Source organism: Sarcophilus harrisii, chromosome 1, assembly GCF_902635505.1.
Source record: "Sarcophilus harrisii chromosome 1, mSarHar1.11, whole genome shotgun sequence".
Classification (NCBI taxonomy): domain Eukaryota; kingdom Metazoa; phylum Chordata; class Mammalia; order Dasyuromorphia; family Dasyuridae; genus Sarcophilus; species Sarcophilus harrisii.
In genome coordinates this window covers 30,964,443-30,978,805 of record NC_045426.1, presented here as the reverse complement: position 1 = coordinate 30,978,805, position 14,363 = coordinate 30,964,443, and the positions used below count along the sequence as shown (strand labels likewise).

Below are 14,363 nucleotides of genomic sequence, written 5' to 3'. Positions count from 1 at the left end.
CACTTTATATTGGGAGAAATCCAGAGATGAAAACAATGAAAAGGCTTTGAGACATCACGTGTCATTTAATGACAAGTTTATTAATCATCCATGAGGAATCAGACACATATGATTTCTCAATGAAAAATTGGGGAATAAGGAACACATTTTATTCTTCCCTGGCTATTTATATATTGTAAACTGATATAGAAATATAACTATTAAACATATCTGGGATGCTATTATTTTTATAATCTATAGAGGTTTCACTTAAGCTAATCATCATCATCATTATTGTGCTTTAAAACTTGCAAAGTGTTTTATGAATATTATCTCATTCAATCTTTACAAAATCTAGATGAAAAACTGAGGAAGGCAGAAGATAAGTGACTGTAATGTTCTGGTTAGTTTTCTGGAGGTCTTGGGACCAGCCTTCATTTCAGCAGAGTAATCACCACGAGAATAGCCAGGGATAAAGTCCAAATTCTTTATTATCTCCTTCACAGTCTGCCTCCTTCACCTGGGGTTCAGCTAGCTTTCTGGAGGTCCCTCTGGAATGTGTCTTGGTTTCTGTGGAGGAAGCAGGACAGCCACCATGACAGTCTCTGTCTTGAAGTCTTTCTCAGTCCAAGAGCTTGAGCTCCAGCCTTCAGTCCTCTTTCTTCTCTGAGTCTCCTCTGGCTGTTTGTCCCAATTTATATGCTCTATTACAATTACATCATCATTGTATCACTAGGGAACCATTATTTGTTGTAAGATTAAATCAATCATGCTGAACTAGAGAACTATTAATCCCCATGCTAAACTAGATAACCATTGCCTTATCAATTCTACTGTGTTAACACCTTGTGGTAAGAATCCTTGTTTCAAGTACATTTCTCCAGAATTCTGGCCCATTACACCACACAACTAGTAAGGATTTGAGTCTGGAGGGTTAGGTTTTTCTGTTTAGTCTACTTTTCTAACCACTGCATCACTTAACTGCCTAGAAAAGATCCCTAGAAAAAATGCATCAGAAGATTCAAGTTCTAATTTCATATACTCCTACACTACAGACATGAAACAAAATAGATTCTTTGGTTATTTTTGCTGTTTCAGTTCATAGGATCCTTGGGTTGAATCTCAGCTACAACATTTACTATTTTATCTTGCCAACTCACTTTGATTTTCTGTGTCTCAGTTTCCCCATCTTTCAAATGAAAGGATTGGACCAAATGCTCTCTGAATTCCATTTAGCTCCAAGTTTCTCATCCCTGACTATGATCATTTGGGATAGTGCCCTTAATTATGTCCTCTTCCATCTCTTTTCACATATTGCCCCACAATCATCCCCTTCCCTTAATCTTCTGTCTCATCTTTTTCTTTCTACTGACTTGTCCCCTGCTGTTCACAAACATGCTTGCATACCCCATCTTTAAAAAATACCCCAAACATTCACTGGTCACCGAGGCTATTGTCCTACTTCTTTTCCTATTCATAGTCAAATTCTTGGAAAAAGTGACCTACACTCATTGACTTTATTTCCTTTCCCCTCATTCATATCATCAACAAACATTAAGTGCTTACTTCGGCCAAGCACAGTGCTAAGTAATACATAGGTATCAATCAATCAATTAATTAACTAAATAATAATAAGTAAGGAACACAAAGAAAGTTAAAAAAGCAACGCCCCACCCCAACCAAAAACCAGGCTCTTCCTTCAGGAGGTTTACATTCTAATGAGGAAGAAAACATACAAAGGACAAAACATATGTGGCATAAATGAGAGACCATCTTAAAAGAGAGTGGGGAGTGCAGGGCCAAGGAAGCTCTCCTGTAGAAAGTGGGTTTTGAGTTGGATCTTGCAGAAAATTGAGAGACACAATAGATGCAGAAAAAGCATTTGACAAAATCCAACATCCATTCCTATTAAAAACACTTGAGAGTATAGGAATAAATGGACTTTTCCTTAAAATAATCAGCAGCATCTATTTTAAAACCATCAGTAAGCATCATATGTAATGGAGACAAACTGCAACCATTCCCAATAAGATCTGGAGTGAAACAAGGTTGCCCACTATCACCGTTACTATTTAATATTGTATTAGAAACGGTAGCTTTGGCAATAAGAGCTGAGAAAGAGATTAAAGGAATAAGAATAGGCAATGAGGAAGCCAAATTATCACTCTTTGCCGATGACATGATGGTATACTTAGAGAACCCCAGAGATTCTGCTAAAAAGTTATTAGAAATAATCCACAACTTTAGCAAAGTTGCTGGTTATAAAATAAACCCACATAAGTCATCAGCATTCTTATATATCACTAACAAAATCCAACAGTCAGAGTTACAAAGAGAAATTCCATTTAAAGTAACTACTGATAATATAAAATATTTAGGAATCTATCTGCCAAGGGAAAATCAGAAACTTTATGAGCAAAATTACAGACCACTTTTCACACAAATTAAGTCTGATCTAACCAATTGGAAAAATATTAAATGCTCTTGGATAGGGCGAGCAAATATAATAAAGATGACAATATTACCTAAACTAATCTATTTATTTAGCGCTATACCAATCAGACTCCCAAAAAACTATTTTAATGACCTAGAAAAAATAACAACAAAGTTCATATGGAAAAACAAAAGGTCAAGAATTTCAAGGGAATTAATGAAAAAAAAATCAAATGATGGTGGCTTAGCTGTACCAGATCTAAAATTATATTATAGAGCAGCAGTTACCAAAACTATTTGGTATTGGCTAAGGAATAGATTAGTTGATCAGTAGAATAGATTAGGTTCAAGGGATAAAACAGTCAACAAATATAGCAACCTAGTCTTTGACAAACCCAAAGATCCCAGCTTTTGGGATAAGAACTTACTGTTTGATAAAAATTGCTGGGAAAATTGGAAACTAATATGGCAGAAACTAGGCATTGATCCATACTTAACGCCGTACACCAAGATAAGGTCAAAATGGGTTCATGACCTAGGCATAAAGAATGAAATTATTAATAAATTAGAGGAACATAGGATAGTTTACCTCTCAGACCTGTGGAAGGGGAAGGTCTTTATGACCAAAGCAGAACTAGAGATCATTACTGATCACAAAATAGAAAATTTCGATTATACCAAACTGAAAAGTTTTTGTACAAACAAAACTAATGCAGACAAGATTAGAAGGGAAGCAATAAACTGGGAAAATATTTTTACAGTCAAAGGTTCTGATAAAGGCCTCATTTCCAAAATATATAGAGAATTAACTCTAATTTATAAAAAATCAAGCCATTCTCCAATTGAAAAATGGTCAAAGGATATGAACAGACAATTCTCAGATGAAGAAATTGAAACTATTTCTAGTCATATGAAAAGATGCTCCAAGTCATTATTAATCAGAGAAATGCAAATTAAGACAACTCTAAGATACCACTACACACCTGTCAGATTGGCTAAGATGACAGGAAAAAATAATGATGATTGTTGGAGGGGATGTGGGAAAACTGGGACATTGATTCATTGTTGGTGGAGTTGTGAACGAATCCAACCATTTTGGAGAGTAGTTTGGAACTATGCTCAAAAAGTTATCAAACTGTGCATACCCTTTGATCCAGCAGTGTTACTACTGGGATTATATCCCAAAGAGATTATAAAGAAGGGAAAGGGACCTGTATGTGCACGAATGTTTGTGGCAGCCCTTTTTGTAGTGGCTAGAAACTGGAAACTGAATGGATGTCCATCAGTTGGAGAATGGCTGAATAAATTGTGGTATATGAAAATTATGGAATATTACTGTTCTGTAAGAAATGACCAACAGGATGATTTCAGAAAGGCCTGGAGAGACTTACACGAACTGATGCTGAGTGAAATGAGCAGGACCAGGAGATCATTATATACTTCAACAACAATACTATATGATGACCAGTTCTGATGGACCAGGCCATCCTCAGCAACGAGATCAACCAAATCATTTCTAATGGAGCAGTAATGAACTGAACTAGCTATACCCAGAAAAAGAACTCTGGGAGATGACTAAAAACCATTACATTGAATTCCCAATCCCTATATTTATGCCCACCTGCATTTTTGATTTCCTTCACAAGATAATTGTACAATATTTCAGAGTCTGATTCTTTTTGTACAGCAAAATAACGTTTTGGTCAGGTATACGTATTGTGTATCTAATTTATATTTTAATGTATTTAACATCTACTGGTCATCCTGCCATTTAGGGGAGGGGGTGGGGAGTAAGAGGTGAAAAATTGGAGCAAGAGGTTTGGCAATTGTTAACGCTGTAAAGTTACCCATGCATATAACCTGTAAATAAAAGGCTATTAAATAAAAAATAATAAAAATTAAAAAAAATAAATTAAAAAAAAAAAAGAAAATTGAGAGACAAAGGTGAGGAGAGTCAGATTGCAGGCATTGGGGACAACTTTTGAAAAGGAAGAATTGAGAAATGGAGGAGCTTGTGTGAGGGACAGCAAGAAACCCCATGGAACTATAGAATTTAAGGAGAGAAAAAATCCACCCCCTAGAAATATTGCATCCAACCTGATGAGTGATCTATTTTTGGTATTAATTAGAAAATGATGACCACAAAGTATTATGTTAGTTCTTCAGAGCTCTGTGATGAATATTCTTTTTTAAAAATTTAAAACATTTTAATTTAAAATTTTAAGTTCCAAAGTCTTTTTCTCTTTTCCTCCCTCTTCTTCTTCCTCCCAGAGATGGTAAGTAATTAGATATTGTTTATACATGTACAATTATATAAAACATTTTCAAATTAGTCATTTTGTATAAGAAGGCTTGAATAAAAGAAAAAAAATGAAAGAAAGTGAAAGATAGCATGCTTCAGTCTGTATTTGAACATCATTTTTTTTTCTCTGGAGGCAGGTAATATGCCTCATTATCAATTCTTTGGGATTGTCTTGAATCATTGCTTTGTGGAGAATGCCTAAATCATTCATAGTTCTTCATCGAACAATGTTGCTGTTACTGTGTTCTTCTGGTTTTGTTCACTTCATGCCTCAGTTCATGTAATTTTTTCCAAGTATCTTCTTGCTTACAGAACAATAATATTCCATTACAGTCATATACCCCAGCCTGTTTAGCCATTCCAGATTCATGGGCATCCCTTTGATTTCCATTCCTTAGCCACCACAAAAGATCTGCTACAAATCTTTTTGTATAAATACAAATGTCCTTTTCCTAAATTTTTTTGGTGTCTTTGAGATATAAACCTGGCACTGGTATTGCTGGATCAAAGAGTATGCACAGTTGGTTGTCCTTTGGGCACAGTTCCAAATTGCTCTCCAAAATGGTTGGATCAACCAATAATTACAATTCCACCAACAGTGCATTAGTCTCCCATTTTTCCTACATCCCTTCCAAAATCCAACATTTTTCTTTTTTTGTCATATAGGCCAATCTGATATGTGTGAGGTGGTACTTTAGAGTAGTTTTCTTTTCTCTGATCAGTAGTGATTTAAAGCATTTTTTCATATGACTATAGTTTTAATTTCTTTGTTGAAAACTTCCTCTTCAGGAAAGGGACCCCCATGTGCAAAAATATTTTTGGCAGCCCTTTTTGTAGTGGCTAGAAGCTGTAAAATGAATGGATGCCCATCAGTTGGAGAATGGTTGGGTAAATTGTGGTATATGAATATTATAGAATATTATTGTTCTGTAAGAAATGACCAGCAGGATGATTTCAGAGAGGGTTGGAGAGACTTTCATGAACTGATGCTGAGTGAAATGAGCAGAACCAGGAGATCATTATATATGGCAACAAGAAGACTATACAATGATCAATTCTGGTGGACGTGGCTCTCTTTAACAATGAAATGATTCAAATCAGTTCCAGTTGTTCAGTGATGAAAAGAGCCATCTACACCCAGAGAGAGCGAGAGGGAACTGAATGTAGAGCACAATATAGCATTCTCACTCTCTCGGTTGTTGTTTGCTTGCATTTTGTTTTCTTTTTAAGTTTGTTTTTTCCTTCTTGATCTGATTTTTCTTGTGCAGCAAGATAACTGTATCCAATGTATACATATATTGGATTTAACATATATTTTAATATATTTAATATGTATTGGACTACCTGCCAGTTAGGGGAGAGGGTGGGGGGAAGGAGGGAAAATTTGGAGCAAAAGGTTTAGCAAGGGTCAATGTTGAAAAATTACTCTATGCATATGTTTTGTAAATAAAAAGCTTTAATAACAAAAAGGAAACTGCCTCTTCTATCCTTTGACAGTTTATCAATTGGAGAATGATTTGTATTTGTATTTTTATAAATTTGACTCAGTTCCCTACATATTGAAAAATGAGGCCTTTTATCAGAGATACCTGTTGCAAAATCCCTCCTCCTCCCAGTTTTCTGTTTTTCTTATACCTTTTCTATTTTATATTTTCGACTGCTGTCTTTGTCTAGAAATCTGAAAGACAAACTATTCCATGCTCTGTGTGTCACCCTTTATGTATAAATCATGTACCAATTTTGACCTTATCTTGTCATAGGGTATGGAATGGTAGTCTATACCCAGTTTCCACGATCTTATTTTCCAGTGTTCCCAACAGTTTTTGTCAAATAATGAGTTTTTGTTCCAAAACCTTGGATCTTTGGCTTTATTGTATACTAAATTACTATGGTCATTAACTATAATGTAATTTGTACCTAAACAATTCCACTGATTTCTTAGCTAGTACTAGATTGTTTTGACTGGAGAGTATTCTTGCTGATCACAGGGGTTTTATTTCTAATCAGATGATTTAGTAGCCTGACATAAATAACAACAACAAAAATATCACTTGATGATGATGAGGGTCTGGGAACTGCCATAGTCCTTAGAAGACATACAGTGAGCTGGTGAGTGCTTTTTGAAATCTTTTCAGCTTGATAGGACTTGCTGAAGCTCTGCAGTATTGTTAGAGCCTTCAAGGACCCAGAGTCACCTCCTTGCCACAACGAGACATTGAAACAGGGCTTGGGGGAGGCATCAGTTACTAAATGTTTAAAAGTGATGTGAAAGAATGAACCTTTCAAAGAAATTGCCTAATAGGCAGACTGGGACAATTTGATTGAATGAAGGTTGGCGAGGGCTGAAATTAAACTGCTGGCACCCCCTAGTCCGAGGTTCAATCCATTTGACCACATTACTTTTCACTGATGGATCCACTCCCACCCATCCCTACAAATTAAAAAAGGAATTCCTAGCGGTTTCCTTAGTTTGCTGAAAACAAGACAAATATTAGCAAGAAAAGGTCACTTTAGTCTCTGAGAAGTGAGGAGTTCATTATGGCTGCATCTGATGAATTGTCCTGTGCATTTCATTTTGGGTAGTAGAAGGTCAAATTGTGCTCTTGGGCAGAGAAAGAGACAAACATTGAGAATAAAGGAGGAAGGCCAGGGGATGCAAGTTTCCAGGATGGTGCTAGCAAAGCCCATGCGACTCTTTTTTTGTTTGTTTTTAAATTTTTAAGTTATTTTCAATTCTGAATCCTCTCTTTCCTATGGCTCTTAAAGGACATTTTTCTTTTGTTATTTCCAAGCTAATCACTCAAGCTCTTTGAAAGGGGGAGGTTAAGCCTTAATGCTCAGTGGGTTGGTTCTTCTGCAGAAAGTGTTCTGTGGGCAAACTTCTTAAATCATCTTCAGGTGTTCTGAAAGAAGAGAAAATCCTAGTTGTTCTTGGGAGTGGATTTGGAATGTGTTCAGTGGGATTCAGAAGTAATTAAAATATGTTTCAAAGGCTAATTCTTGATCACATTTGGAACGTTAATATGCATGGCTGCAAATCATTTTTTCTTTTAAATCTCCACCACTAAAGAGATGTATATAAATTAGTAACAGGAAAAATGAGATGCTTTAATTTTTGATTTTCTGAGGAGTTTACAACAGAAGCTATTTGCATGCTGCTTTTAAAAAATGTGCTTTATAAATTAGAAAGTTGTTTGAAGCAGCATCTATGGATTTTTTGTCACTTGATGATATCTATTGGGAAGCGATGTGGTAAGGGCATGAATACTGACCCTGGAAACCAGATCTGAGTTCAAATCCATCATTAGATATTTACAATCTGTAGATCCTTAAGGAAATCAGTTAAATTCCCCAAATCCTGATTTCTTCATCTAAAGTGATGGGCTTGGATGAGTTCTAAGACCTCTGATGTTATCGATCTGTGAGACAATAGCACCTTTTATATGTCATATGGTTATCAAAATAAGGATATTTTCTCTCTTTCTTCTCTTTTAAAATATTTGTAAGAGAATAATGGAACGCTGGAAATCTTGCTTATTTCACGTCTGCTGGACTACAAGTCAGGAGATCTAATTTCTGGATCACTGGACAAAGACTCAGGAAGACGATTTATTTTACTCAGTAACACAACTTGTTTTATTCAGTAACACAGAGCAAGTTATTTCTCCAAACCTCAATTTTCTCTTCCACAAAAATAATAGTACCTACTCTGTAGGGCTGTTATGAGAATCAAATGAGATGATGTAGCAAGTTTTTGTAAACTAAAAAGTGTTTTAGACTATTATTTCTTGTTTGTAAAATTAAGAAGATTAAACTAGATAGCTACAAGGTCATAGAAACGTTGATTTAGAAGGAACCTTAGAAATTATCTAGGCCAACTCTTTTATTTCATAGATGAAGAAAACAAGGCAAAGAGGAATTAAAAGATTTGCTTAAACTTAGGCTGATAGTAAGTATTGGACCCATGTTCTCTGCCTCTGAGAAATATACACTTTTTACTGTACCATACTGCTTCCCTTTAACATTATTTGATTCTATTATGGTTTGTCCTTCATTCTTGAAGAAGTCCATGACATACAAGTGATTTGGATTTGAGTGAGGGATGGCTATGCTGCCTTACTTTTCCTTCCAGAACCATCTGGGTCCAGTGGCAAGATATACATATCAGGACAATTGGACATGATCCTATATCAAATGGGAAACCTTGACCTTTTTAAGTTAAGATCTTCAACAGGTCTCAGTCTTATTGAAGTGGCACCCATTCAGTGATTAAGGCTGGGTAGCAATTGAGGCTAAGAATCTAAGCTGGCCCCCAAATTGGATTTGGTCAATTGGAAAGTCTCCCTCCCTCCTTCCCTCATTCCCTCCCTTCCTCCTTTGCTTTCTCCTTCCTTCTTCCCTTTCTTCCTCCCTCCCTTCCTTCTTTCCCTTCCTTCCCTCTCTTCCTTCCTTCTTTCCCTCTCTTCCTTCCTTCCTTCCCTCTCTTCCTTCCTTCCTTCCCTCTCTTCCTTCCTTCCCTCTCTTCCTTCCTTCCCTCTCTTCCTTTCTTCCCTCCCTCCCTTCCTTCCTTCCTTCCTTCCTTCCTTCCTTCCTTCCTTCCTTCCTTTCTTCCTTCCTTCCTTCCTTCCTTCCTTTCCTCTTTCCTTCCTTCCCTTCCTCTCTCCCTCTCTTCCTTGTTTCCTACTTCACTCCCTTTCTTCCTTTCTCCCTCCCTCCCTTCCTTCCTTCCTTCCTTGTTTCCTTCCTTCCTTGCTTCCTTCCTTCCTTCCCTCCTTTCCTCTCTCTCTATAGAATATCATACCTTTACTTATAGATGCTCTTAAAAGCATTTTGCCCCTTTTTTGCACCTCTAAACTCTCCCATGATGTCTTGGACTTTACTGGCTGGATTTCTTTATTAAGGATCTTGCCTTAAACCAAAACTAATCTGATTCTCATTGACTACTAGTACATCCTAGGCCAAACCCCATTTAGTCATTGTTTGGGTTCTGATTGACTCAGATGGAGTATAAATAGCAATCATTCTGCTCTGAGGGTCTTTCCTTCTCAGATTCATTCATTCATTCATTCACTCTTATGATGGATTGAATAAAAATATGACATAGTATTCATTTTGTTTTGCAAACCCTATAGTGTTACTTATCACTTGTGTTGCCACAATGTTAATATTGTAGGATTCTTTTTCTTTGGTTGGGAGGAATTCAGCTTGCTTCATATCATACAGTTCTCAAGTAATATTTAGCTAACATAATGTGTTTTTAAAATGCAATTTTATTTCCCTCCCTGTGTTAGAACAGCTTAGACTCCAAGGAGAGCCTTGCTGTCCACAGATTAACCTGCTTAGAACAGGAGGTGGCAGCATAAAACAATTACTTTGCTAATAAAAATCTGTTTCATATCAACATTAAAAATTCTAATTGCTATCTTTCTGGGTTTCCTTAATAGGTAATAGGTCTCCCAAGTGAAGAGGAATTTGTGAATCGTAGCAATGGTTGAGTCTAGCTGCAAATGGAAATTTGGAGCTGTTCTGAAACGCTTTCTGGAGTAATTGTGTTTGACTGGAATCCAATTCTTGTGAAGTCCCCAAGGTAAGATGACTTTTAACAGTGACATAGAGATGGCACTTTCTAAAGACTAGAATTTGGCAGATGTGAGTGTTTCTGGGGCTCCGCTCATCTTTTCTAAAGGTCTCCCTCTTATCTAGGATGCTAGGGTTTTGAGGCTCATGTTTTTTTTATATTGAGCTCTAATCTTTTGGATGCCTTTCAGTTTACAAAGAGTTGTACGGAGATATGAGTTGTAAAGACCTTAGATTCTCACTCAACAACATTCATTTTAACCCGGGGAAAGTATAGCCATTTTTGAGAACATTTTTCCCCATCTGAAAATTGAAATCTTGTTTCAGATAAAGTCAAAGGTATCCTAGAGCCTGCTTATATTGGTTTGAGAGAACTGATTGTGAAATTTTCAGTGTGAGCATTTACGCCTTGGAAATCAGCAAATGCTACAGATTGAGACTTGATTTATTGTTTTGTTGTTCTAAAATTAATATAGTGATGAAGAAAATATCAATAATATTTATTAAACTTAAAGGCATATTGTATGCAACTCCTCCCTCCCCCAATCAGTTTTTAAATACTTACCAGCATACATCTGAATGAGATGGTCTAAGGGACACAAAATAATGAATTTACATTTTCCCAAATCATGGAGAGTTGTGAGAGATCTCTGCAGCTATCACATCCATCCCATGCTTGGTAACATCTGAGAAGTTGTCATCCATCCTCTTCTTAAAGATGTCCGTGGAGACGGAACTCACTACTTCCTGATGCAGCCATATCACTTTTGAACAGCTCTAATTGTTAGCAAGTTTTTTCTGTTATCTAGTGTGTAATGGCTTTTTCACAACTTCTAACTATTGCTCCTGGGGCAAAGCAGAACAAATTTAGTCTTTTCAGTATGACAGCCCTTGAAAAACTTGAGCACATTATCACGTTCCCAACCCCATGGTTTTACCATGGCTCACCTTTGACACATACTTCTTAAAAAAAAGCTGAAAATCTCATGTTTGTCTGTAGGTTCAAATAATGAAACGGATCTCTAGCCAATGAGCAGCATGGCAACTTTTTTTTTTTAATGATACTTGAAATATTTATTATAAAGATCAAGTGAAATAATATGTATTGTGTTTTGTAAGCTTTGTAAGTTTTGTAAGCTTAAAGGCACACTATATAAATGTCCTTTTTTGTAAAATAGTTTATATTGCTGTTATATATTGATTCTAGTTACTTAATGAAAATTTTAAGTTAAATCAAATTTAAAGAGGACATGCTCTGGGAAAGTCTCCATCAGTTTCCCTTCTCATTCTTTTACATTGAGTTACATTGGCTGATTGGCCTGGATGATGAAACAAGACTCAATATTAACCTAAGCCTCTTTTTTTCTGGGGCTATTTTTTTTTTATTTAATAGCCTTTTATTTACAGGATATATAATGGGTAACTTTACAGCATTAACAATTGCCAAACCTTTTGTTCCAATTTTTCACCTCTTACCGCCCCCCCACCCCCTCCCCTAGATGGCAGGATGACCAGTAGATGTTAAATATATTAAAATATAAATTAGATACACAATACGTATACCTGACCAAAACGTTATTTTGCTGTACAAAAAGAATCAGACTCTGAAATATTGTACAATTAGCTTGTGAAGGAAATCAAAAATGCAGGTGGGCATAAATATAGTGATTGGGAATTCAATGTAATGGTTTTTAGTCATCTCCCAGAGTTCTTTTTCTGGGCATAGCTAGTTCAGTTCATTACTGCTCCAATGGAAATGATTTGGTTGATCTTGTTGCTGAGGATGGCCTGGTCCATCAGAACGGCAACTTTTCAATAAGGTTTCTTTAACTAAATGATAGAAAGTCCAAAGAGAAGGCTGGATTTTTAGTTTGGCATGTAATAGTTTTATGAAGTAGGAATCTCCTTGAATGTTCCCTCAAGCAAAAATGTTGTGGTTCTATGGTTGTGGTTCTAGATTGATTTCCTGGAGGGGACCTATTGGATATATGCACAGAGAATCACCTGCAGTGTTGTTCACCATCAGTCAAACTCAGTATGCCATCACTGTAGTGTCCTTCCGTGTCTGTTTATAGATTTAGTAATCCTCAAATGCTATTTAAAGGATTAAGCAGGGAAAAATATAAAAAATAGCAATTCTAAGTCATTTGCCAAAAAGAGCAGAGTGATACAGTAGAAAGAGAATACTTGCTTTAGTATAAGAAAACCCAAATCTGGAATAATCCCACTATAGCATCTTAAAGAGATACTTCAACTTTGGTACCACTTGGTCTACATGCCATCTGAGATCACTTCCAGCTCTACGTCCTGTGATTTTGTTGATTAATGACTTGGAAACTCCCAGTGTGAAACACCACTCCAGCCCTCCAAAAAAGATAGATTCCTAACAGTAGTTGTGCTTATGACTTAAGTCCTAAGGAATTGCCAAAGGTACACAGAATTGGAATACATTGGCTAGAATTGCATAGTTTGTGATCTTTGAGGCTGATTTGGGCCTAGATTTCCCGTCTTCAAGGCCAAGGGCTTATCTACTATCTTCCTGTGCCCTCCCAGATTTTGTAAAGCTCAGAGAAGATATGTTTTCTGGGCATTGCATTTGTATTTTTTATTTTTTCTTCAAAAAATGGGATTAGACCAACACAAATGACTTCTGAAGAGTTTTATCGACTATACCGATCATTTGTAAAGTCTAAATAATTTAATGGCCACAAAAAGACACTTTACTGTTCTTGCTCAAGATGTCAAATTCTGAACTGTCCTATCAAACCTGGGGGGCCTGTACAATAAAACATATGTCTATGCTTTGAGATCAGGGCTTTTTCATTCACAAATGGGGTATTCAGTATTTCTGCAGTTCTGATATATACATACATACATACATACATATATACATATATATATATACACACACACAGAATATTTTAACAAAACTACTTTTGAAGCATATAGTTTTCTTAATTCATTGTTTAAAAATAATCTAACCCAAATATAATTATCAGGCCATTGAATTTGATCGCAGAAAAACAGGGTTGATCTTAATACCTAAGTATGGAATTCACTTCTGAAACTCTTAATTTTAAGACGAATTTACAGATTTGATTAATATTACTTTAAGAACAAGCTATCCTCTCTGATGATACCCTCTCCCATCCAACAGGTAATTTCATACTACCGCTTCTTTCTGCATTCTCCCACCTCTGCAGTATTGTCTTTCTCATAGCCCCCTAAAGTATTGCTCCTTCATTGAACTTCTTCTTTTTCTGGCTTTAGGATGAGATTCTCTGCCAAATCAGTGCTACTGTCTCATTGGCTCCTCCTGGTCTCTGTGCTAATGGTGTGCAGTAAACTGTTGTCAGCCTCTAGTCATCATCTCCGGGGACACCCAGGTAGGAACTTTAAACTCCTTATGCACTACTGAGATCAATTAATCGCAGTCATTCAACATCAGAGCCCACTTTTTAGCCACTGGTAATTGACCAAACTGTGGACGGTGTCTTAATAACTGGAGCAAAAGATGGCAAAAATAGTGCAATATTTTGATGCGTCATGAGTTGATGTTCTTGGCATTTTCAGAGTGATCTGTTTGCACTTTTCTTTTTTTTTTAATGCCTGCATTTATGGTGCCCTTTCCCCAAGGATTCTAGAACAAAAGGCAACCTGTTTTCATTCATTTTCTCAGCATCCCTTTAAAGTGGATAGAGGTAATCGGCTAATCTCTATTGAAATCCAATTGAATTGTTGAAAAATGAATGAAAAAGCATTTATTAAGTGCTTATTGTGTCAAGCACTGTAAGTCAAGCACTAGGGATATAAAGAGAAAAGTTTAGTGATAACTTGTGTACAAAAAATGTTGTTTTAATTCACATTCATAAATGATAATATTAATGATGATGATGATAACAAAGCTGTGTGGTAAAGTAGAAAGCACAATGACCCTCAAATCAGAGGATCTGACTTCATGTTGCACCTCTACATCATGTTTAGCATCAGTTTCCCTTTCTGTAAAATGAGAAGGTTGGATTGTAAGTCAAGATCTTTGATCTGATGAATGATGACAACTCCATAAAGGGGC

General features: G+C 36.2%; 1 protein-coding gene across 1 annotated transcript in view; it reads left to right on the top strand.

Annotated features, from left to right (window-relative positions):
• TAFA4 (TAFA chemokine like family member 4) overlaps window positions 1-14,363 on the top strand; it is a 188,110-nt gene that overhangs the window by 45,726 nt on the left and 128,021 nt on the right. The window contains exons 2-3 of the mRNA XM_031953742.1: window positions 10,159-10,301; window positions 13,562-13,677. Coding sequence (XP_031809602.1) covers window positions 10,222-10,301; window positions 13,562-13,677 — 196 coding nt within the window. The 5' untranslated portion in view covers window positions 10,159-10,221. The remainder of the gene's footprint in view (window positions 1-10,158; window positions 10,302-13,561; window positions 13,678-14,363) is intronic.